The 27,073-nt window shown below is 36.8% G+C and overlaps 1 protein-coding gene across 1 annotated transcript in view; it reads right to left on the bottom strand.

Annotated features, from left to right (window-relative positions):
• C7 (complement C7) overlaps positions 1 to 23,640 on the bottom strand; it is a 43,796-nt gene extending 20,156 nt beyond the window's left edge. Inside the window, exons 1-10 of the mRNA XM_033110859.1 lie at positions 23,452 to 23,640; positions 20,933 to 20,988; positions 18,931 to 19,006; positions 15,688 to 15,829; positions 13,659 to 13,806; positions 12,413 to 12,551; positions 8,439 to 8,612; positions 6,955 to 7,198; positions 4,674 to 4,784; positions 1,457 to 1,623 (exon numbers count right to left, since the gene is read on the bottom strand). Coding sequence (XP_032966750.1) covers positions 1,457 to 1,623; positions 4,674 to 4,784; positions 6,955 to 7,198; positions 8,439 to 8,612; positions 12,413 to 12,551; positions 13,659 to 13,806; positions 15,688 to 15,829; positions 18,931 to 19,006; positions 20,933 to 20,988; positions 23,452 to 23,457 — 1,263 coding nt within the window. The 5' untranslated portion in view covers positions 23,458 to 23,640. The remainder of the gene's footprint in view (positions 1 to 1,456; positions 1,624 to 4,673; positions 4,785 to 6,954; positions 7,199 to 8,438; positions 8,613 to 12,412; positions 12,552 to 13,658; positions 13,807 to 15,687; positions 15,830 to 18,930; positions 19,007 to 20,932; positions 20,989 to 23,451) is intronic.
• Positions 23,641 to 27,073: the final 3,433 nt, after the last annotated feature.

Genomic DNA, 27,073 nt, shown 5'->3' with positions numbered 1-27,073 from the left:
GTTGAGAATGGAAAAGAATGTCTGTTTTCCCCTAATTAACAACTTGGGATTTTTAAAGATTTGTATGGGATACTGACAATGAAAATACGCCATTTTGAATATTAACAAATGGCACTTTAAGATAAGACTTCCTGGGGGAAAGTCCCCTCCCCCTTTATCCTTACTAGGAGGCAAGTGGATGCAGTATGGTGTTAAAAAGGTAACTTGAGAAATACTGCAATTTTTTTATAGAGTCAGAAGTTTATTTTTTCATATTTAAAAAAAATTTATATTAGTTTCAGGTAGAAATATTGCAATTTTTAAGTTTATAAATTGCGTCTAAGTTTCTTAATCTCTGAAAGTCAAGTTTCACCTGGGACATTACTCGACTTCCATGGCAGGAAATCGATCATAGAATCAATCATGCTATAGCATTTGTTTTGAAAATGTGAATTTGTTCCATTGAGATTGTTACATTAGTGCACAATATGAGCATAACTCAAAGTTTGTATTTTCTTACATACAATTTTGTCCACAAGAGACACCAGGTAAACACAAAAAAATGGACACAACTGAACCAAACCACATAGGAATACACAAAACGCACACAAACACCTCAAACATCCTCTAGTTTTACAACCTGTATAATAAACTACACCCATTTACATCTGGTGTTACAACCATCTGTCATTTCTGATTGTTTTACTACAACTTCACAATAATTCACAAACTGCAATTGTTCCATCAGCCAACAAGCTTCAGATCTTTTTCTAGGTAATGTGCCACGTGTTTTGTAGTATGTGCATTTCTTAACAATTTAACATGTATAAAACTGTGCTACTGTTTTTTGGTGGTGTTTTTGGTGCCTATCTTTTTTTTTTTTAATGAGTGTTACAGATCAAGTTTTTGAGTGTTGTGTCCCTAACCGCATTGTTCCCATAAATCTGATGGTTTTTCTATTGTGCAATTTTGCCTCGCTCTCTGATTTTTAGGAACTCATTTGTTGTCTTACAAAAGAACTGACTGCATCTAAAACATCCTAAAATTCTGCTAACCAAATTGGTTCTATCTTAATTTACATGACTCCAGGAGCCTACAAGCCATAACCACAGGAAGAAAGGTGATCTGACAAACGTAACAAGCCTAATGCCTCCTCCTGCAAGAATCTATAATTCCTCTGAATTAGGCAACAAGAGAAATAATAAAATTTAGATCAAAAGCTTAAAATGCAAATTTTGTCACTAGTTTCTCTTGGGATTTACAGGACATTTAACCTTTACAACTGAAATATGGACATACAAGATATAAAACCTTTTTCTTATTATTATGTATGCATTCATTTTACCATACAAAACATATTTGGGATACAGAAAATGCTAATTACAGCCTTTCTGTTTAACCATCTTGATTTACTCTCATTTTCCCAGAGCAAATCAACATGACTACATTCCGCTGCTTTAAACAGACCCTCACATACCTTTTGTTTTATGACTTGGGGAAGATCAGTCACAGATCTTGCCCAGGAAGAATATCGTTGTTTGTTTCCAGCAGGATTGTCCAGCTCCAGGAAACTAAGGCCAGACACAAATTTTAAATGTCCCCCTCTGACAAATGGGTTCCCTCGCAACACATTGTTCTGAGTCCCTACACAAAAAGAAAGCAAATAAAGTAAGTCAGGATACACAAATGAAAATGAGAACATAAAAGTGAAAAACCTATCAAGTATTAAAACACACCCCATCCAACTGAATGGCATTCTGAGAAAGGCAAAACCATGGAAAGTAACAAGATCAGTGGTGGCCAGGGCTCGGTGGTGGGAGAAATGAATTAAGTAGAGTACAGAGGCTTTTTAGGGCAGTGAAGTTGTTCTCTATGGTACTATAATGGTGGCCACATGTCATCGTACATTTATCTAAACCCATAGAACATACAACACCGAGAGTGAACCCTCATGAGAACTTCGGGTGATGCTAATGTATCAGTACGTTTATCGATTGTATCAAATGAACCACTGTGGCCCTGGATGCTGAGAGCGGGGAGGCTGTGCCTGTATGGGGAAGGGGGTACAGAGGAACCCTCTACTTTCTGCTTAATTGTGCTCTGAACCTAAAACTACTCTAAAAAATAATACCTATTCAAATAGAAAGAGAAAAGAAAAATAGTCATTGCCTGACAATAGATGACATTAGGGATTTATTGTTTGTATTCTTAATGTTCTTCGTGTAATAAAGAATATTATGGAGACATTCTTGCTTCTTGGAAGATACATCCATATATTTAGGGATGTAGCATCATGATGTTATTTCCAAATGGTTCAACAAATATTTTAAATACATAATATTTATATATTGCTAAATAGTCAATATTATATGTAGATACAATATTGTATGTAGATAGCAAACTGTCAAAATAATACATGTTACATAGTGGAGGTAGGTATATTGGTGTTTATTACTCTGTTCCTTCAACTTTCCTGTATGTTGAAAATTTGTCATAATAAAATGTTGTGGGTTCATTGTATCTGGGATACTAACTAAGCAAAAAAGCTATTAACTAACAGGCATACAGTAACACATGAAAAGTGTTCCAAAAAGTTGGAATACTAACTGAATCCTTTTTTCCATTTATGTGCCTAATAATTTCAGAAATACTTTTATCTCCATTTTTCATTGGTTTTTACACTGGTCATGACCAGAAATTCCTAACGTGCAGATCAGATTTGGGGTGATTGTAATTTCCTTTCTTTTAACTGAATTATACAATTGCATAAAATTTTCATAAAACTTTGCAAATTCAAAAATTGTACTTTTATCATCAGAAATTATTAAAGCCTGATATTTTTAACAAATTCCCTGAAGTTCTTCCTCATCCTCATTGTTAGCTGTTTTTTAATATGCAAGTAGTCACCCTTTTAAGGAAGTGTATCGCAAAGTTCTGTCCCTGAACTACCTGAGTCAGAATCTTCTGGAGTGACTGCAGATTTCTGAGCTCCACCCAAGACCTGTGACAGAATAACTGAGAGCAAAGCCTTGAAATCAGCATTTTAACAGGCTATCCCAGGTAATCCTCGTGCACACCAGGATTACTTAGTCTGAGAATCACTGCCTTAACTGGAACCCCTGTTTACCAACTACAGACTCTAAAAACTCTGTTTTTGTATTTATTTTAAGCCTGTCGCCTCCCTGTCCACACCCCAGTAAGTGCTCTGCTCCAGCTGGTCCTCTTCCCTTAGACAATCAGCTGGGTACAACAGCAAAGAACCCAAATTGTGAAGCCAGATGTATGCATCTCTGTCTTGTGTCTGAGGCTTACCAACCATGATATTGGGTAACCTGTCTGTTCCTCAGTGTCCCTGTCTGTAAAATGGGAATATGAATAATACCTAACTCCCAGGTAGGAGGATTATACTGGTTCATTTTTGTAAATCACTTAGTGTTACGTTTTGTTCGATACAAAATAAAATGAAATTGGTGAGCAGCTTCCAATCACAAGGCCAGCTAGTGACTGATGTCAACATCTTTTCGAAGCTCCCATGTCCACTTCTATTTCCAGATCATTATATTTCCATCTTCTTCAAAAACTTGTCCTCCTCCTTTGTCATGTCAGCTCCCTGAAGAAAGGCACATTCTCTGGCATATTCACTGCTATATCCCCAGTGCCTAGGACAATTCCTGGCACATCCTAGGGGCTTCATAAATACTTGAGGATTGAAGCAATAGAGTAAATAAACGTGGTTTTACTACTCTCTCCCCCTCCACCTTGGAGTCATCTACCAGTATTCCAAGGATCCCCACTTCTTCAATGAGAACTTTGGCACCTGGGTCAGTCTTCACCTTCTCCACAGCATCTGCCATCACCCCCGGGAGAACCTAAGCTCAAATATTGCTTAGTCCATGGCCTCACACAATGCACTGCAGTCTTGCTTCCATCCCCACCACACGAAGAATCTCTTCATTTTAAGGCAATTAAGTGGTATTTGCCAAATCCAGTGAAGAGCCCTCAGTCCTTTTCTTATTAACTGCTCTGTAGCATTTCTATTGACCTCTTTTTTTCCCTTACTTTCCATGTTACTGCTCCTTTCTGGTTCTTATCCTTTCAGACTCTTCCTCCTCAGTCCTGTTTCTTTCTCTACAACTTTATCCTTGTAACCTTTCGTTTAATCACTCCCTGTGTTAAATCCTTTAATGGCACCCCTCCTCATCCGAATGAAATTCAAACTCTTTAACAGGGCATCTAGACACAGTCTAAATCAGCTCACTCTTCCAGTTCCTTCTTCAGTCACTCCAAGACTAGCAGACCATATTCCTCAACACCCTGTCGCCACCAAAGCAGCAGCAGCGGCGGCATGCACCAAAAGCTTCACTGAGCAACCATGTCACAGACTGGACCTGCATCTTCTCCTGATGGTGTCATTTTTCTAGGCTTGTTTGCTAACTGTCACCATGAGGGAGAAAGGTGTATACTGAAGACATATTTACAGTAGACAGGAGATAACTAGTGAACTTTCCACTCTTCATGAGTCTCATTGCCATGACATATAAAATAGAGATCAGAGGCGAAAATAACCAAATACATGAAAAACACAAAATAGGACACCTGCTAAAATTTCCAAGGCCCTTGGAGACCAGGAATTAACCATAAGACAGAGGGATGGAAGTGAAGGTTATAATGTATATTGCCCCCTTCTCATTTACCTGAAGCCAGTTTTAGGGCATTTTCCAGGTCCTTGCATTTGCTCTTTGAGGATTTAAACAGAAAATTAATTTCTGAAGAAGAACATTTCTTCATAGTTGATGAACTGAAACCTGGGGGAAGAATTAAAAAGTGCTTAATTTCTGCATTTGTTGAGGACCTTTGAAATTCAGCCAAGAGTGCAGTTAAGAGGTTGTTTCCTACTACTGTGCCCATCTAGTCAAGAGCGAAAGGATACGTACATTTTCAAGTGCTGTAGAAGAGACAAGGGTCAGTAAGAGGGATATTTAATTTTTGTTGTTAAACAAAATAACAGATGCAAGCATCTATTTAGGAATGAAGCATCATCTGTCTGCAAGTTACTTTCAAATAGTTCAGCAAATATTGGCTTCCATTAGCTTTGACCAGAGAAGGAAGGATATGGAGGTGATTTCCACATAAAACAATGGAGGGAGCAGAAATTAAATACCCCAAAGAGTGATATCTTTCACCCATCCATAGTCAACACCTCAAGCAAAGAGATAAAAATAGGCATATGATGGCCTCCAGCACACCTACTGGAGAAGCTAAAAGATGGGTTTTTATTCTACAGTAATTAAGTCATGAAACCCTACCTGGTTCTACTATCGCCATCTTTAACATCTTCACTATCTCTGGTGCCTAACATCTTTTCCCTGACTCATCACCTTAGTATGTGACAATTTCTATGCATTATCAAATGCATTTTTTAAAGGAGGATAGAAAACAAAAAAAGTAAGGAAATGTATTTTTCTTATATAATTTTGCTAATCATATTATAATAACCTCAATATTTCTGAAAGAACAAATGGGGGCATATATTATATCCCAGGAGATTTGATTATATTTAAATTAAAACTTTTAGGAAGAACAGAAACTGCTCAAGAGTAAAATTTTTACTCAAAATAAACTTTTGCCAATTTGGGAACCTTAAAAAAGTTTCTCCCCATTTTTTTTAAAATGCTACGGGCAAAAAAAGAGCAGTGAAACTGAGTTTAGATCAAGCCACTTGCTGGATTCATTTTCCAAAGAAACACTGTCTCTGTCATTGTTTAAAAAAAAAAAACAGAAAAAAAAAAAACAGAAAAGAAAAACAAATCTGTGTTTGTGCAATTTATTCCCAACCTGAGAGGTTAGAAAAATTCAAATTCTACTTAAATGTTAATTGGTAAAAATTAAGTCCAATGGGAAAAAATAGCCAATGGAAATACACAAAAACATTGTAGTTCACCCATAAGAGAAGGCTACAAAATCTCTGAATCTCATGTAAGAAGTCTTATTCTCCTCTGAGATTATAAAAGCATCACATCTGATGAGAAAGATCCTGAAGAGATGATTTGGAATGGAGAAGGCAGTGTGGGCATCATCTTAAGGACAAAGTTGGGACAGAGGGGGTTTGACTTGCAACATTAATAAACCAGGGCCAAAAGTTCTCTGGAGAAAAGGAATGGATACTAAGACACCATTCTCTCCCTTCCCACATTGGGGCAGCTGGTGAGGTTTGTACTCTCATTGTGAAATCAACAAAGCATGAATTCAGTGTCATGTCCTGATTCTAACAAAAATCAGGCATTTCTAGCAGCAACACAGCATAAGAAAAACTAAGCTGACTTTAGAGCCCATGAAACCTCCTTACGATCTATATGCCCTTTGATGAGTCTTCTCATAGCATTGAGTCTCCGTTCCTCAGTCTGTGGGACAAGAATTATAATGGCTATCTCACTGGGTAACAGTGAGCATCATTGCTAACATGCGTAACTTGCCTGTTGTAAGGAAGGCAGCCAATAAATTTAAGCCATTGTTACAAGTATTATTAGGTAGCAAGCAAACTTGTGCTATCTAGAGCAGATTTTTTTTAAAGGAATGTGAGTGTTAAAGAACAGAGATAAATACTGCTTTAAAACATCTTGATTTCTGCAATAACAGTAAGTTCCTCATTAGTTTTCCTCGAGGAATGTTATTTAATCTGAGAAATGGGAAAGGTAAAAAGTATTCTAAACATCCAATCAATACCCACAGGAGATAGCCAATAATGATGTTGGCTTAATTCACACTTCCCAGCCCTGTCTAAAAGAGTAGGCAGGCTTTCTTAAAGCCTGTGAGATTTTGAGTAGAGTATAATGGATTCTTGCAGCTTTGGATTCCTTTACAATTTCATTCCTATTTCTCCTATTTTAAAGCTCTAAAGTTTAAGTTAGCTACATGTTATTTCCCCATTACAACACCTGAAACGTTTTTATATAACTTTTTTTTAAAATACTCTACCACTTTGTTTCATTTGTTCTGTGTCCAAATAAAAGAGAACTTTGTATTCTCCTCCTAAGGATCCAGACTGCAGATAATGTGTCCCGTATGTGTCGATTAATTTTCGGTAGGCACTGTAGTCATACAGAGAGGGAAGGTGGGAGAGTTCCTTCCAGAAGGGCTCAGCGAGTTGTAAAAATTCCGGATTGTTATTGATAAACTGAGCCACTTCCACTGTGTTCTGAACAACCAACAATTGATAACTCTGTGGGAGGAAGAAAGAATAAAAGGAGTTTTAGTTTCCCTATCCATTGTCTCATCAAGTGCCATCTTCATTAATTTTTATTTTAGGTGCATGATTAGGTCTCTCCTGGGCCCACTCACTTAAGGCAATCAAAGGAATTTTTTAAATCCCAAGTAGGAATAATATCTGAGGAATATCATGGTAATTTTTAAACCTTTAAAACCCAAGATCAGTTGTTATGCCATCTTCAGCTACAAAAAAGAGAATCAACTTCACTAAGTGCTAAATAATCTCACAAATAAGTATATAAAATAATGTGTCCCTACGGTCCATATCTTGACAATGACTAATAGGTAGGGTGGCTGTATAATTATCTCCAATACCGGTATATTTACAAGTTAAGCCACTTTATAATGAGATATTTTAAATACTTCTAATTAAATATCTTTCAATGAAATCCAAGACAGATCTACCTTATACCAAATCCGCACTTATGTGCACAATATAATATGAAGATGATAAATGTTTTTACAGCTCGTATTTCCACAGTCAGCTTCTTAATCATAAAACAAAATCAGTATTCTTTTATACCTCCCTTGTGTGATTTATGAGTCAAGTTACTGGCTTTAAGATAAAATATGCATATTGTGAATGATGATCTGCCTGAAAATTTTTTCAGCATTAAGTGTGTATCAGTTAGTACAATCCATGTCAACTGTTCATGTTGCCCAAGATGAAAGTTTTGAAATTTCAAAACAACAAAATATCTCAAAATAAGCCTTTTAACTTCCTCATAAGAAAATCTGGGTATCTCAAAAGTAATAAAGTGTTTTAAAAGTTTTTAATTTCACACACCTTCTAAAAAAGATTCTAGAGTTAGCATTTAGGAAACACACATTAATTGGATTTTTAAAATTATAATTTTAACACTAAAAAATAGTAGCATCAGTTACCATAGATGAGAAATTCAGGGCAGTTTTAACTAGAAGATTTGAACGTAATGGGTGTTTTTTTTTTTAACAATTTTCAAATTAAGTACAAATACTTTAATGAAAATATAAAAAATATAAATATATCGCAGAGAATTAACAACACAAGATTGTACCTTTTAAAGAAATATATTGTATTATCTCTTTGAAGAAGATACTATTGACCTATTTAATAAGTGAAAGCTGATCCTCTTGGTAAATACACTTTTGTTAATGCAACAAATACTTAAACCAGTAACATATGAAAGAGTTAAATAATATTTCATACCAACCTTTTTCTTCTGGTTTTCATTGTAATTTGAATTATAATTGTGTGAAGAAGAAGAAGATGAAAATATGAACAAAAATTTTTTCCTTCCAGATGATGACTGTTCTGCTGATGTACTCTTTACATAAGACCAGCTACTGTTGTAATATTCATAATCAAAATCATTATTTATTTTCACCTACAAAAAAAATGAAAAATTTTGCTATAACTAAATTAAAACCTTGGATATAATCAAGACTCTTTTGTCATAGATCTTTTAATGTGGATACTTTCTTCGTACAATCTTCTCTCAAAGACAAAGCTCTTCATTGACACAAAACAACTGTGCCTCTCATTAAGATGAGGCCTGTATGAGTATAAGGAATAGAGTTCATTTTATAATTACTCTTTGTTAAGCAGGAAACATGGTATCAATAATGGCAATCCCAAGTGATTCACAAAATTTTATCTGTGTACACAAATCTTCCATTTTTCTTTAATGTCAATATTTAGGCCAGAAGTGAGCAAATTAACAAGGCCACACTAGCAAAGAACTACAAAGCATTTGGCTCTTGATTTTTTTTGTCTGATAGAGAGGAGCAGAGATGCAAACAGGTTATATGAAACAATCAAAGTCTTTGGACTTTGTTTTGGAATGTTCTATGTGATCCAGTAATAGATTTCACTTTCCAGTTCTGTTATAATTTATGTAAATAAGCCCCTGAGCTGATTAATTCAGCATCTCCTCCCTCCCAGCTACTCTACACACAAGAATCATCCTTTTTCAAGGTAGTATGATCGTCTTAAATTGTCCTTAACTAATACTCTCTTCCTTCCAGCTGAATCCAGGGTGCCCCTGAACTGATCCTTCCTCTGAAATCATAAGTTCAAACATTCTACATTCTGATATCTCTTACTTTTTTTGACTTTCATTCTATTATGGCCACATCTGTCATTCAGCTTCGTAGAGAGAAGTTAATCAATTTATTTTCCTTCTTTCTCCCTATCAGCACCTTCATTTTCTCACTTTCTTCCTGTTGCAGTTAAGCCTTGTGGTTTATGACTTCAACCATTTCATTCTCTTGCCAGCGAACTTTACTTCCTTGCCTAGATATGTCCTGCCACCATATTTGTCTGGCAAAAACCCAACCCTGGATCAATGCTTGCAGCCAAACCACCTAGCACGTCTATAGGAAAATCACACAACTACAGACTGGTGTCACTATAAGTCCATACATGACTTCCAACCTCGGTGGAACCCTCAATACATTCTAGCAATCCTATATTTGAACTATGGGGGACATTCATTGCCTCCATATCTGCACCTGGGTTTAGCACTTTGATGACTGACTTACTGCCTATTGCTTCCACCTCACTTCCCTCAGGCTGGATCCTCAAAACATCTATATACTTCCCTCAATAGCAGGCTGTTATTTCCCTCCACTGTGACAAACACCTACAAATTTGGTGACTGGAAAGGCATTTCAGATGCCAGTCCAAAACCCAAGCCATGCTGAGGAAAACAAATATTAGGATTATGCTGTTTTTAAATTATTCCTCTTCTTCAGAAGCTGCAGAATTCCAGCATGTCTACATTCCAACTATGTCAGATATTCTCATCCTTATTATTTTCTCTGCTCTGTAACTTTCTAAATTGGTTGCAAATTTTGCAATTCTTCCGTTTGTTGTTATGAAAGACTACCAACACATCCTCCTAGGAATAAACGGAGAAAAATTCTCTACAAATGCTTATCTCACTTTCTCCCTTCTGGTCACAGGTTAAATTACAATAGATATTATTCACCATGTGGAATTTAGAATTGAAAAGCAATTAAATATAATACATTTGGAGAATAAAATATAGTAGAGAAATAAAGGGCTGTGAAGCCTAGCAGACTGGATCCAAGCTCTACTACTTATTAATTTGGTAACTTGGAACAAATCAGCTGAAGTCCTCTGAGCCTCAATGTCAACATATATAAAATACTAAAATATTTACTTACCTTCCAAAGATCCTGTGAAGATTTAATCTATACAAATCGACTAGACGAGTGTAGACGCCACAGTAAATATTCAAAAATTGGTAGCTACAATAATTTTTCAGATCAGTTTCACTTTCCATTTTGATGATTCGATAACTCTTCAATGTAATTGATTCTATTGTAAACTGGAGGATGGTGTGTTTGCTATTTATAATCAGAACTGCTTTCTGCAGAGGGTTAATTTTGGTAAACAAGGGCCCTTCTGTCTGAACATCCTAATAGTTTTGGTTTACAAATTTGAGAGTAATAGATAAAAAGTACTGAATTCGAAATTTTGGGCATTCTGGGAAGAAAGGCGGAAAGCAGTGGGTGGGAGAGGAGATCTTGGAAGAGGACAACAAGAAAGAGGCTGGGAGGAGGTGGAGCCGTTGGGAAGCCACACAGTGGGTGCTCTCAGCTGATGTGTCTGATAAACTTTTCCTATGCCAAGATCAAAGCAATCTCCGGTGGTTGAAAAGAAAAGAAGTGAGAAGAAAAAAGAAAACAAAAGAAAAGTTAGAGGCTAAAACAGGTGAGGCCAAACATTGCACTTTTTGAGACTGTGGAAAGAAAGACATGTTAATATGGAGGATGTCAACTGCTTTTGTTGAATGTGTTTGCACTATTGCAACAGAAAAAAATCTCTCCTCTGTATCTTCAGAACTGTCCGCCAAAGCCATAAATATTTTGGTGTGAGTAGATTTTGTGCTGCAGTCAAGGAACAGGATCAGTCTAGGTGTGTATGACAGAAAAGGTATGCAAGAAGCAGAAGCCTAGAGCCAGAGGCAATCCTGAGATCATAAGCAAAATAAATGGAAACCTCAGGCAATATGGAAGGCCACTGACAAGGCTGTGGAGCACAGACCATTCTTCCACACTGCTGGTGGGGGTATAAATTGATACATCGTGTTGGAAACTTGGCCTAGTAAAGCGTATCACAGACAAGGCAGCAATTCGAGTTCCAGGTGTATGCCCTAGAGAAATTCTACCTCATTTTGCATGGAACTCATGCACAAAAATGTTCAAGGCATTTTCATAAGAAAAAAATTGGAACAACAATAAAAATGCCATCTACATCAGCATGAAAAACCTTCAAAATCATAATTTTGAGTGAAAAAATAATCCATAGGAGAATATAGAGTATACAAGTTATTTACAAAATGGCCAAAAAGCCAAAACGAAATTACAAGTTTTTATTTAAGGACAAAGATGTATGGGATAAACATATACAAAAAAACAAGGAAATGATTAATACAAAATATGAGATCGTATTGCCTGGGAAGTGGGGGTGGGGAGAATGTGATCAGAGACGGGTAAACGGGAACATTTAAGTCACAGGTAATATTCTGTTTGTTAAGGTGGATGATGGGCACATATGGGCATTTGTTTTATTAATTTTCGTCAAACTAAATGTATATGTCATTCACACTCGTATGAAATATTTCACAATTTAAGAATATGGTAATGGAAGGAGAACTGACTCTGGATGGTGAGCATAAAATGTGATATATAGATGATGTAATGCAGAACTGTATACTTGGAACTGTTATTTTACTCACCATTGTCATTGCAATGAATTTCATTTAAAACAATAAATTTAAAAAAGAATAAAAGCACTTTTAAGTGAGATTACATTGTAGCAGTGTAAAGGAAATGATCATTCCAATCCTGGCCAGGGCCTTGATTTCTAACACTTATGCAGGGACAGACCATAAGGTCTTGGGCCCACATGGAACACAGGCAAAATGAAAACAAAGCAAAAGTGTATTTCAGCTTAAATGACAAGTTACCATGACCCTGTACTCCAGTTACATGATATGTATTCTTTTTAAGCCCATATAAAACATTTATAAGAACTGACCACATTTTAGACTAAAATAAATTTTCAACAAATACCAAAAAATAAATATCATACAAATAAGGATCTCTGGCAATAATTCACAGATTAGAAATAAATAAAATCAATGTAATTAAGTACCTGAAATTTATAGGAGAGGATATTTCCACTCAGTCTGTAGAGATCTTGTCCATCCCCACTAAACACTTTTCTGCATTGACCGCCAAAACTTTTTGTGTTGATGACTCTGTTCCTAAACTGGCCAGTGAGTGCATTGTAACTGTTTGAAGAAGGAGAAGGAGGAGGAGGAGGAGGAGGAGGAGGAGGAGGAAGAGGAGAAAGGAGAGGAGGAAGAAAAGGTAATTAATAACCAGAAATTGAACTTGCTGGAAAAGGCATCATTAAAGAACTCTAGAAATTCCGGAAATACATTATGGTTAACTATATCTTGAGAGAGCTCAAATAAAGAGAACAGTGTCCTAATGCACACCATACATTATCCAACCTCCCTCGCTTCATATATCTAAAACTAACACCTGTGAAAACCCAACATCTTTTCAGCCTAAGAACATGTTTGGGAAATACACAGCCCTTTTGTATCTATGGCAACAGCTCGATTTGAACTGAATCTATGGGTAAAACCAATACAATTGAGATTACTCTTGGCTCTCTGCAACGAATTCAACTAATTGTCTCTTAGTGTGCTGACTGGCATCCTCTAATTTTATCTTCTCTGTTAATGAATTTTAAAATATTACGGAAAAAATCACATCTATCATTCTATAATACATTGCTTTAAAGCCTTGAAATCTTGAGTCTGGCCCTTAAAATTTCTTCAGAATTCTTTTTGAAAAGGCAAACACGGGATTGTCCCAACTTTACTTGGAAATGAAAGTTCCCAGTTAGTTTGGGCAATTACTTTTCAGCCTGAATATTCGAACACACTACTTTATCTCGTCTTTCCCTGCTTTCATTCTATTGTCTTCATTCTCTTGAGTAGCCCCACCTCACTGAATCAGTTCTCATTCTCTCCCCCTCTCTCTCACTCTCTTTCCCTCTCTCTCCCTCTCTCTCCCCCTCTCCCTCTCTCTCTCCTTTTTTCTCTCCCATAGGATGACCGACCATGCAGGTTTTTCCAGGTCTGAGGGGTTTTCCTGGATGCAAGACTCTCAGTGCTAAAACCAGGACAGTTCAGGAACAATTGGTCAATTCTCTACCTACAGGTATGCTGATATGAATTTAAAAATTGTTTCAGGATGTGGCAAAGATATCTGAGAGAAAGGCTTGGTTATTAGACAATTTGTTATTAGACTTACAAATAAATAAATCAAAACAAAATGAAAAATTATAACCCATCAACATGCACAAGAGGCTGCCCACACCTTACCCATTTCCAGTAAGTTCTATGTTGGGAGGAGGTTTATGAAGGTCACAGACATGTCTGCTTTCTGAGTCCTCACATCTGTCTTCATCAGCGCTATCTTCTTCACAGTCAGAATCCCCGTTGCAAACCAAAGATTTGCTGATGCACTGACCTAACCACAAGAAAAGCCACCACACAAAAATAAGAGGGAAGAAGGGGGATCAAAAAGGTTTTGCCCCCAACCCTTAGCACTGACATTTTAATATGAATTTGACATAAGTCCTCACTCAGTGTGTCCAGGAAAGGACTAGTGATTATTTTGGTCCTCCTTTTACAACACACAAAATGGATTCTGACCTTGGCCAGACACAAAATTGAAAATAGAACCCGAATTCCAACTCCAGGTTCTCACCAAGAAGCATCCAGCAATTTGTCTGAATCCTCCAAAACCATACAATGTCAACCACTGTGAAGATAGATTGACTTCTAGTCCTTCAACTTTCGGTTTCTTTTCTGTAATCACTGACCAAAATGCCAAAGTCCTGCTTTCCGTGGTGATTTAGATGTGAAAGCTTTGAGAGAATGGGAATTGAGTCAAAAGTTTAAAATTCAACTTTTCTTTAGCACCTACTCTGTGTAAGACACTCTTCTGGGTGTAGGGATACACGTGTGAATAAAAATAGTATTTGTCAGGTTTTTCACACACTTTCCAATCTAATAAGAAAGACTATGAAGACATAGATAAATACAATTCAACAACATAATTGTTGTGACAGACATAAGCCCAGGGTACCAAGGAAGCACTGGAGGGTACAAATGAGGGTACCCTGCCCACCTCCCCCCATCATGTGCAGCCATTCTACTGGCTTCCTATGTCGTAGTCATAATGGGTCATTTACATGAATAAAAGGCCAGGCTTTCTGACATCTCCTCTGACCTTGGACTTCCAGTTCTGTCAGCCTAGAAGGGATTTCTCTACCTATCACCTACTCGTCCTTCAAGAATCAAATCAGACATTATGTCCTCTCAGAAACCATGCCTATCCCACAGGCTATTATGCATGTCCTTCCTCTCTGTTCTCATAGTATGCACTGCACACAACTGTCCTGATAGTACAGCATGACACCCTCGATCCAATACAGCAAACATTGGTTAGGGGTTGACTATGTGCCAGGCACTTCTTATGCAAAAATGAAATATAATTCATGTCTTCTTCAAGGGGTTCAAAGTCTACCAAGAGACATCCAGGCCCACGAATACTCCAGATTATAGATAGTACAATGTACGTAGAGCTAGTTTGTTAATTAGCTCTATCAGTTGAGGGTTTAGGGAAGGCTTCCCAAAGGTGGTGTCATCTAATTTGGGTTTTGAAAGTGAAACAGGACTTGGACAGGTGTTGTTAAGGAACATTTCTAATATAGAGATTATGTATGTACTATTTTGCCCATAAAATTTTATTTACTTTCGAGGGAAGATGCTATGTATTTCATTTCTAAATCCACAACTTTCATCACTATAACTGAAACATAACAAGAATAATAAATGTTTTCTAAAGATCGTTGAATTATTCTGACTGCACAAATGTACCACAGACAATAAATCAAATAATAATGACAAAACTATGTTTCAGTTACCCCATGCATAGGGGTGACCTGTATGCTCCTTGATTAGCTATTAGAGTTGCTTTTCTTATAAACATAATAATAATTTTGGTAACATTGTTTCGGCCCAATCTCAGAACACATACCAGACGAATTCTACGTCTTCCCCAAAAATGCAACGTCAAGAACTATTTGGGTCTGTCAATAGCCATATTTCTTTTCAAAGAAGCGAAGAACATCCCTGCTTTTATTACCAGATGCCTCCCCGTGCATTTGAAAGAATGATAGTTGAGTGTATGATTATGAGGCCAACAAAAAAATCCGACTGCTATTTGGGGAAAATTTATAAGCCAATATAAATTCAGTAAAATTCAACAAACATATACTGAGTATGTTAAACAAATAACACTTGAATTTACATGCTTCATGCTAAGGCTATGGAAAACAAATACCTGAAAAACACCGGAAACGCTCTCCACATCCTTCTTCTGCTGGACATCCTCGAGTAGGTTCACACGACTGTGTTTGAAAAGCACTGCCGCTGCAAGGTTGGCCACCATACTGCCCATAAACAGCAACTGACCGCCTGCGAGTCTAAACAAAAACCAGCAGTGCTTTTCGCTATCTCCAGATTCCTTTATCTAAGAAATAAAATCTAAGACAAATTAACACAACTGGAGAAGCAATATTCGGGAAATGGTTCTGGTGTCCCACAGAAGTAAAATCTCCAAAATCAACGAACCCACAAACCCACCCGTCCTTGAACCCAGTGACACATGGGTTATTATTTATAGAGCGCTTCCAGCTATGTATTTACTCTCAGAGTTTAGTGCTGAAAAATAAAAATAAAATTGGTGAATCTTTAAGAAAGTAACCTGGAAGAGTTAGCTGGGTAGACATATAAGCAAATAGACTGTAATATAGAATAATTAATGTGTTTGCCAAAGGTATGGAACAAGAGCTAGTTAGAAAGGTGAATATGAATTTCGCTGGAGGGAGGGTAAGGGTACTGGGAAGGAGGTTGAGATGAGGTGGAGTTCGGAAAACTTTTTTAAAAAGTGGTGGCAACTGATGTTAAGCCTTCTTCAGGAAAAGCAAGGCAAGGCAAAACAATCCAAAAAAAAATAAGTTAATATGGAAGTCAAATTCATAAAAGAGAAGCCCAAGCAGTCCAGAGGTGAAGTTACATCTACAATGGAATTTTATGAGACAATCAAAATCATTGACCTCTGAAATGGGAAATACATCAAAAGCAAGCATGGCATGGGACAGAGTTGGGGGGAAAGTAGGGTAAGTTGAGGAAATCATCAAGCCAAATGAGAAACAAATAATCATACTAAAATTCACTTAATAGGAATGAACACATGTATCCAATGTTTAAACAAAAAGAAAGATCTACAAAATCCTTTGCCTCCCCAAAGGCAATCAAAGGTACATCTTTTAGCCTCTTCCTATGCTCACCTCTTCCCCATTAATGAAAAGGAACAAAATCTGAGATTCCAGAGAATTTAATACTTGAGCAAAGACCAACAGGGCAGGCTAGATACATTGAATCTGTTCCTCCATTTGACATTGGGTTAGAAGTGGGGATTCCTTGGGACAAAGAGTCACAGTCATGGGATTTGAACTCTGAGTGGTGTGCATCAGCCTGGGTCTGACTCTGGCACCCATTATTGCATCTAAGCAGAGGCACCATAGAGGAATGTCAGTGGGGAATGGAACTCAGGACAATTTCTTAACAAGGTTTTAGTTTCTGTATTTAAATGGTGAAGACACCTTTCCTGTATGGCTCATTAATTGGTCATTTTCTGAAGTTCCAGAGCACAGACTGTGTTATTTGTGTAAGTAATGTTTCACCTCTCCTTATCCCAGGATGACCTTGACAAGGGATCACCCTCAGCAGTCTCATTCTCTCCTATCAAATTCTGGTCTTATGACCCCTTTTTCATTTTCACTTGTCTCTTTCTGGATGAAAATTTTCATTTTATAAGCTAGGGACGTATCTATCCATGATGACACTTCACTCAAAGAAAAAAATTACTAATATGAAAAACACCTTCTAGCTATTTCAATTTAGTGTTCTTTCTTAACTTGTTTTTAAATTATAAAAATGTTTTCTGTGATTAGTGTTTGTTTGATGTTTGCCTTGTTATTCATGTACTTATTTGCCTGTAATCAGAGTCATCATTATTGTATTTGCCAGAAGCCAAATTCTGCATTTGTGTAACTTGTTTTGTCAATACCATGCATGGAGGTACTAAATAAATGATGAAAATGATAGTTATGAGGATGTTTCCAAATTATTTCTGTAATAGGTTTCTGTTATTTCAATAATTAAAAAATAAATTTTAAATACACAACTGCATCCAAACTGATCCACCTTAAAATATTTTACAAATATTAAATTATGTTGTGTACCTAAAACTAATATAATGTTATCTGTCAATTATATTTCAATAAAAAAATACTTAACCACTCAAAGATTCAGAACCTTTAAAATAAACAATGATCTGTGTAATAAACATGGAGTTATGAAAAAGCCAAAAATAAAATAAATAAATAAAATAAAATAAACATTGTATTTTTGGAATTTATCCTAAGACAATTATCAAAAAAGAGGATATATGTTTATGTATAAAAATGTTCATTAAAGTTTTATTTATAATAACCAAAAATGTAAATACCTAAATCTCAAACAACAGGAAAGTAGATAAGTAAGATTTGTATATTCATATAATGAACTATAATCCAGCTTTTAAAATTCATGCTGATAGTACAATGTGATGTTAAAATACTAGAATACAAAACTATAATCAAATAATCCTACTTTTAAAAATTGTAAACAAACAGAAAGAAAATAAATTGAAAGAAATAAATACCAAAATGCTGGTATATTGGTTTCTACTAAATGGTGAAAATATAAGTAGTATTTTCTTTATTTATACTTTCTGTTTTATCTCCAATGAATAATTTATAAGAAGGAAAAAAGATATTTTGATATTTTATTTTTATTACGTAAGTATTAAACTTTAATATAGAGTACAGCATAGAGAATGTGGTCAATAATGTTCCAACAACTATGTATAGTGCCAGGTGGGTACCAGACTAATCGAGGGATCTCTGCACAAATTATGTAAGTGCCTAACCACTGTGCTGTGTATCTGAAACTAATATAAAATAATATTGAATTTCAACTGTAACTGCAAAAAATAAATAAATAATTTTTTAAAAAAAGAATTGAACTTCATAGCATCACAAAATGTTTGACTTTTCACGGTCATTCACCATTTGTCAGGCAAAGCAAAGCAGTCATTTTGCTGCTTGTTAGTGTTGGTTTCAAATAGTAAGAAACGTTGAACCCAATAAATATGAAACAGATTTTGAATTATCTACTAACTCTATTTCATGCTGTTTTCATCTCTCTAATAGCTCATGAGTTAGTGAGTTGCTTTTCATTTTTATCCTATGTAGATCTCTAGGCTCAAATATAAGATTTAGAAAAGTCCTGCAAGAAAAGTTAGAATGCAGAAATCCCTTTACTACAATATTCATTATTAAATAAGTTATATTTTTTCTTTAAAATTATTACATTTTTAAGAAATAAAACATAGCATTCAAAACTCAATGCCATTTTGTCCATACCTAAGCTATTTCTGCATATAAATAATACACACAAAATTTTTTCATGGTCCTACCTGAGACTTAGTACAACCATTGCATTCTGACCAAGGGCCAAAGGAATCCCACTGGCAATTGACGGGAGAGGAGGCACTGTCAGTGTTCATCACAAAGCAGGTAGAAAGATAAGAGACAGGGGACACAAAGAATAGTCAAAACTTGCTTCACAATTTTTTTCCCCTCAGAGGCACCAAAAGTATCAAAAAATATATAAATTATATATGTAAAAAGAATTCACTGTTAGAGATTAACATTTATTAAACAGCTATAATGTACAAGGCACTATGTAGACACTCGAGTTGTAGACATATTAAGCAAGATAGGTCACTTACCATTGAAAGAGGGGAGGACAAAAACACAGATGCATAAACAAATAATCATAAAACAATAATACAACCACCATCCACAATACAGTATATCTAGTTTGAAAGATTTCATAACAAATGTGCACAGTATAATATGTCGTGGCAATATAGATAAGGGAGTGTTCAGAGTTGGGAAGAATAAGTGAGAAGACACAGGAGGAAGGTATTATAGCCTTTGAAAGGATTCTGAATGATTAGTGGAAGAGTTATACAGAAACTCTTAACTAGGAGACAAGGAGCTCTAGAAAGACCCTCTGAGAAGTGGGAAACTGAAAACTGGCAAAGGCTAATTGGACATGAATTTATTTTTCAACGCTCCCCTGTTTACTTAGGCCACTTCCTAATCACACACTCATATAGGGGAAATTTGAGCTTAAACAATTCCACTCAGATAAAATACATGTGGCAGATGGTGGGTTGACTCCCCTGCATATTGGGGAAATTTGAGCCTAAACAATTCCACTCAAATAAAACACATGTGGCAGATGGTGAGTTGACTCCCATGCATACAGGGGATATTTGAGTTTAAACAATTCCACTCAAATAAAATACATGTGGCAGATGGTGGGTTGACTCCCCTGCACTGCGTGACTCCAGTTGCATCAAGGGGGTCACATGGCTTAGACCTAAGAAATTCAGGAAGCCTAGCCTAAAAGCACACTTACAAAGGGTAAAGGAATGAAGACTCTGAGTTTCTGGATTTCGAGCACATTTCTAGCCTTGGAAACATCTTAAGTCATGGTGGTATCTTAAGGATGCCAGGTGACCATGGAAGTAAGGAGTCCCATTCTGGAGTGTGTACTCAGGTGCTTTTATGGGGCCAACCTTGCTAACCTGTAGTCATGAGATGGCCCCAGTGAGCCAAATGCCTTAGAATTTTTAACCCTTAAGTAATCTGAACTTGCTATTTTTCTATTTTGTGTCCAAGGGACAGGCTGCAGCCTTCCCCAAACACCGAGGCTGAGGAAGGGAAGCTTGGTTGGCCTCACTTCTGTGCTCCCACAGCACCCTGTTCAGGCCTCTTGCAGAGCCCTTAGAAAATCTGTACTGAAATTAACTGTTTCAAGATCTGAATCACCCACTAGATTCTCAGTGTTGTCTTGGCCCTCTTTGTATCCCCAGTCACTAGCACAGCGCCTGACACATATTCTGATAGTTCGATCAAGTGAACTGACCTGATCCTGTCCCACCAACTGACAGTGAAAGCAAAACAAAGCCATGGGTGAATGATTCCAGCTTTCTTTCAAGTCTCAAGAGCCAATAAAACTATTTTCCTACAAAACGCTCAACCTTTAAAATCCAAAGAACGTTTTGCAATGACTACGTTCAAAGATCAAATTCTGCTTTAAGCTGTGGAGGGTGGCTGCAAATCTCTGAAATGCAGGTAAAATCATGGAACTGGGACAAGGAAAAATCCTTGAGGTAGTTTTAATCTTCAGGTTTCTTCCTTATAGAGATAAAATAAAGTAAAATAAGGATAATAATACAACAAGCTTTTGCTTTCACTGCCTTTTCTCAAAATGTGGAACGATACAGTGTTGAATGGATAAACGTGCTCAGGCTCCAATGTAGAAATCTGGCTGTACTAAAGAATTTCCTACCAATAAAAAAATTAACTTTTAATGATTTCCACACCAATCCAAAAAATTCTCACCTTGAAAAATCTGGGAACTCGCCTATAAATCCCACCAAGATGAATAAACTTATTGCCTAGGGAGAAATAAAAGCATTAATTTAGTTTCCAATTTTTAATGAATTGAAAGTGAATACATTTGTACAAGTCAAGATTTGTGATTTAGGAATATAAAGAGTGAAAGAACTATGAAGAAGTCTCAATACCTATGCTTGTCTTTTAAGTTTCCATTTTAAATAAAAGTTTAATGTAATTCTGTTGCATGTGCCTCCTACTATATTCATTTCTATGGACAAACAAATTGAAAATGCTCCTGAATTAAATGATCACACATATTTATTTAGGGTCCCATCATCTTTTAATTCCTTTCTCCACTCTCCTTCTCTCTAACTCCAGTACCCATGAGGACACTCAGAGAGCCTGGAAGAAAGAGTAGTGCCAAGGGCTGAGGAATTAAAAAGGAAATGAACTTCATAAATGAAGAATCACAAGTTGAGACACATCCCCAGCCAGAGGGGCAGTGATGACCGTCATACTCCTTCGTTCTGTGGGTGTCTCCTTCAGTCTGTGAAACACCTCGGAGACCTTTTACAATCATCTTTACATGATACCACCAGCCTAAATATTGGGGATCTGACAGGTTACAAAATTGTATGTAAAATGTGATTGCATATAAAAGTATGAAAAGAAATGGACTGAAACGTTAACAGTGGTATCTCTTGGTAGAAAAATAATAGATACTATCTTATTTTTGAACTTAGTTTTGCCAGTAAGGTAGTATTGTAATCTGGAAAAGGACATTTTTTTAGAGGCAAAAATACCACCACAATGTAACTGGTAGAAGACAGGTGATAACCTGAGGTCAGTTCAAGGTACAGAGAGAAAGCAGAGGCCCTGACCTGAGACATCACTGTACATGACCACATCCCAGCCCCAGGAGAATCCTGCCTTAGGTTCACAATCCCCATGGTCACCTCAGTCCAGGGAGGAGAGAGGAAAAGGCTGGACCACAGCCAGCTCAAAAGGAAGGCCTTTTGGCTCTGAAGTCCTTCTGAAACACTTCAAACCCAATTTATCTTCTATCCAAAAGACACAGAGAGAACCAAGGGGATGGTAGGACCATATTTCTAAATTTAGTTCACATGAGTGGGAGGAAGAGACAAAAGAATACTGCCCCTTAAAAGGCCAGACCTGGAAATCATTTCTCGTGGTATTTTCATAGCCCAAGTTTCCTTTCTCTTAAAAGCATGCCCTTCAGGTTTAGTGTAAAAATATGAATATCTACTTTCAAATATAGATGAAAACTCTGCATGCAACTTGCAGGAAAATAATTTATTTTTCGTATTCTGTCCGACAATTCAAGGATAAAAGTATATTTACTATCATGGCAGAATACCATAATAATCAATGATTGTGAACAAATTTTTTAAGCCCAAAACATTTAGTAAGGTGTCTCATTATAAAATAAATAAGGAAATCGGTTGATGGTTAATACAAATATTAGGCAAAAGTATATTAGCTAGATGATGCTAGGAAAAGCATCATATTCTTTTTGAGCTAACAAGTATTCTAAAATTTTAAATGAAAATACAGACAGAGTAATAGAGATTAGATTACATCATAATTCTAACTGTGTAGGGTTACTTAGTGTTCTAGCATAATAACGTTAAACAAATTAACTTTGTGATTTCTGTCTAACTTTTAATCATTTAATTCCATGTAATTTCATGCATGAGTTATTCAAGACCCAATCTCGCTCCTCCTCCAACCCCATTGGAAAGTGAACATAGATTCAGTATTGCAAATGGACAGCATAGAGACCACAAAAGCAATTGAAATTATTGTTCCAGCATTATAATGAAAAAGTTGTAGATTAAATACCAAATTTAATTTGCCATAATAGAAATACAGTAACAATTTCAACTTATTTTTGCATCCCAAACATATAGTTTATGATACTAACTTCCGTCTTTGATCCTGTCTTTTGTTGAACAGTAATTTTTTTTTTTTTAACACTTGGTCATTTTGCATTGGGTCAACATGTGTACTTGCTAAATCTTTCATTACATTCCATCTATCTGTAGCTTCTACTCTCACAATCCTGACACTTTCATCCAGAATTCCAAATTCTAAAGTTCCAGAGTCTCCAATTTCTCTTTTCTTTAAAGCTTTTAAATAAGTCAAACCACGGGGGCTCATTGCACTGTTCCAAATCAAACACACACAAAAATACACTGGAGGGAATTTTTCCTTAAGAAAGAACAATAATACTTTTGTATTTCTCAATGGCTTTCTCCGGACTTTCATAAACATTTCTCCAGTTTCTGATTCCCAGACCTCTAAACTCATAGCTTAACTGCAAAACAAGGAAAAGGAATTCACTTTGGCTGAACTATTGAATATATTTAAGCAAAAATGTTTAAATGTCACCCTCAGATCTTTCTCTTCCTTATGTGCCCATGTCCCTTCCTTATTTGAGTTCTTTTAGTTAAGCCTTACTTGAGATAGCTTTGTTTGCAAAAGTAATGAAACAATTTTACCTTCATGTTGGGGAAAACAGTCGAGGTAGAAGAGAGGAAGAAAATTTCTGCTGTGAGCGCCCCGTGAATTTTCAACAGCAGGAAGAGCCCAGCAACCTGCGCCCTCCCTGTGTCTCCCTGCTGGGGAGTCACTTGGCACTCTTATATAGAGCAAGTACTCCTGAGACTTAGCTCATAGCCCAATCAGATTTTCCAGGACACAAAGAGCCCGCCCCTGTACTCAGGCTGTGTCTTGAAGCCAGATGCATCTTATCAATCTATACAGGCCTTAGCTCCAGCCAGCTGGGACTATTTGGAAGTTCTGAGAAAACATCTGCAAATCAAGGAAGGCAGCAAATGTTCTCAGTTCAACGTTTAAGTGATTTTCAATCAAAGGAGACTCTGTGTAAGGCAAGGAAGAAGCCTCTTTCCTGTCTCAATCTACTAAACCAAATGGATATTTTCATGATTCTCTTAAAGGACATTATACACCAGACTTTAAGATTAAACACTTTGTGGTACCAAAGATCTAAATGCAAGTCTGTCACTCAAAATGCAAATGGAACATTGTGGGGTGGAATTCCCCACCCACCCCTAAAAAAATATGTATGGGCTAATACAATATAATACCTACCTTTCGTACTTGATTTTCATAGAATGATCATAAAAAGCACCATTATTTGCAAACACATTTAAAAGCATCACTAATTTCCCAAAGAACTTCCCTTAATCCTTGGATATCCAGATCACACGGTGGTGAAATTCTTATCATGGTCATCACGCATGTCCATTTTCTCTTCTTCAACTGTTACCTTGTCTTATTCTGACAGATCCTCATTTTCCATGGCTTTGCATTGATTCCAGCAGTTCTCCAACTTCATGTTAATAGATTTCATGAAACAATGCATTTTTAGTAAGATTTTCAGATTTTCTATTTAAGTTGAGCTACAGTTTCGTTTGCATGGATTGGCTAAATATTCTGACACCTGCTGCTAGGGCATTATGGGTAGGAGAGACATAAGTGTTACGTGAAAAATGAAATTTGAATTGAGAGTAATTTTATAACTAAACATTCCATTAGTGAATATTATCCATTTTTTAAAATTTATTGGGGTGACAATTGTTAGTAAAATTACATAGATTTCAGGTGTACAATTCTGTATTACATCATCTACACATCCCATTGTATGTTCACCACCCAGAGTCATTCTCCTTCCATCACCATATATTTGATCCCCCTTACCCTCCTCTCCCACCCTCACCCCCCTTTTTAATGATTTTTTTATATATTCAAAGAACTTGAATAATAGAGACTCACCCCATTCCCTCCCTTCATAAATTCCAGAGACAAAGATTCTACATCTTTTATTCAAACTATTAGTGATTTGTGTGGAAGAAATTTTGCCACAAACAAGATGACTTCTGATTTCTGAAAGATATACATTTTTTTATTCAACTCTAATTGCATGAATTCCAGATGTCATGGACTCTTCTTAAATACTCAATGTGCAATTCCACATTCAGTGGCTGTCTTGGTTTGGGTTCCCTGAGAAGCAGATTCTGAGACAAGAGTCAATTGCAAATAGGTTTGTTTTTTTTTTGGTGGGGGGGGAGATTTGAGGGTTTTGTTGGAGTTGTATTATTTGCTTTGTGGATTTTGTTGTCGTTTTTGAGAAGTGATCTTAGCAAGCACTGCTGAGGGGTGGAAAAGTGAGACTGGGAAGGAAAGGAAATCAGTAACAGGTACTAAATCATGCAAGATCCTACTGTGGCAATTAGAACTCAGTCCCAATGAGGAAATCTGGGAGACATTGCAGAGCGAGTCTCAGAGTTACTCTAAGAGGTAAGGAAACTGGGGGCTATAGCTACCAACACTCTGTCTGCCATTGGTTGAGGGTGCCCTGAGAGTAGGCTGAGCACATACATGTAAGCCATTAAAAAATAAAGGCCTTCAAGTAGAGAATTGCAGGTATTTACAGTATTTGCAGGTATTTGCCTTTGTCATGTAGAGGTGAGTGCGGAGAGAACATGGGCAGAACACCAACAGTTCTGCTACACTAGATTTTCATTCATGCATGCATGCATGCATGTATTAGTTTGTTTATTCTAAATTTAACTAATATTTACTTAGGATATATCATATGATAGGCTATGGGCTTTGACAAATAGAAACCTTGAGCAATATCCTTCTTTACTTTCATTCCTTACATACTATAAGATCATACGAATAAGCCCATTTATAGAATACCCTTGGCCTAGAGCAGGGGTGTCCAAACTGCGGCCCGCGGGCCAACTGCGGCCCGCGATCCATTGTTATTTGGCCCGCAGCAAATTCCAAAAATATATTTAGTTTACTTAAATAAACCAGATGAGGCAATACGTACTTCACCTCGAGTGAGTGGCCCGGCTGTTTGTGTATTTTACCGCAGATGGCCCTTGGTGGAAAACGTTGAAAAAAGTTTGGACACCCCTGGTCTAGAGGATCAGTCACGTTGCATACAGATGCACCTACAACAAATTTAGAACTTGAATTGCTCAGTTCCCAGAGATTATTTAACTCTAAAAAATTTACAAAAATGTCCTTTCCCCACGTGCTTTGCACTCTCACATCTCCATATCTTTGCTTTCACACAAACAGTGTTTCTTCTGTCTGGAATTTCAATGGAAGAGCCATTGGAACAAAGCCTGTAAATAGATGGGAGCCACAACGAGGAAAATTTGACTGCCACTATATGTTATGTGGACTTTATTCAAAGGACAATGGGAACTCACTCCCTGGAAGTTTTAAACAATCAAAGCGAGGCTTGAGGATGATTGAAACATTGTAGTGTACAGACTCCATGGTAGGGGTAAGGAGGAGAAGCAGGAAGTATGATTTGGAATTTATTTCAGTATTCAGACAAAGGGGAATCAAGGCCTCATTTAAGAAGGGATAGACAAGGGACCAGAGAATTCACAAGGCTTAGTGACTGAACATAGTTTCATGTCTGACTGACTGAGAAAACTGGAAGAATTTAGGAAAAAATTAGTGAAAGAGAAATAGAAAGTTGAAGAGGAGGAAGTGGTTTTGGAGAGGGGACATTTTTATTTTGGAGAAAACGTCCAACATATAACCGGAAAGGCAGATTTCTTCAAGAAGAAATATTTTGGAAAAGGATATAGGTAGAGCCACAGGCATGAGTGGACATCAGTGGACATCATGGGAGACTGATCACAATGAAGTAAAAAACCACAAGAAATGCCCCTAATCAGGGTGTAGGAAGATGGAGAAAAGCCAGAAAGGAGTGGGGGCGGGGGTTACAGAAGGAGAAAGAAAACGGAAACCATGCAGTGTGAAGCCATTTCAGGAGAATTTCAAGGAGAGGTCAGTCAACAATGACAAGTACTGTACGGAGGTCAAAGAGGAGTATTGATGGAAGACCACACGGCCCGACAATTTAAACATTGTAGATAAACTGAAGGCAGAGTTTCCCAACATATTTTCCACTCTGGTGCTGCAAGACACTTCAAAACAATTAATTTGGGGGTTAAATAGGTGGAAGCAGCTATATATATTATAAAGCAGAGCTTCTCAGCCACAGAATTACTGACCTTTTTGGCTTAATCATTCTGTATTGGTGGAGGGGGCGGGGAGGAAGCTGTC

This window comes from Rhinolophus ferrumequinum, chromosome 7 (assembly GCF_004115265.2).
Source record: "Rhinolophus ferrumequinum isolate MPI-CBG mRhiFer1 chromosome 7, mRhiFer1_v1.p, whole genome shotgun sequence".
In the NCBI taxonomy this organism is placed as follows: Eukaryota; Metazoa; Chordata; class Mammalia; order Chiroptera; family Rhinolophidae; genus Rhinolophus; species Rhinolophus ferrumequinum.
This window is presented reverse-complemented; position numbering and strand designations above follow the sequence as displayed.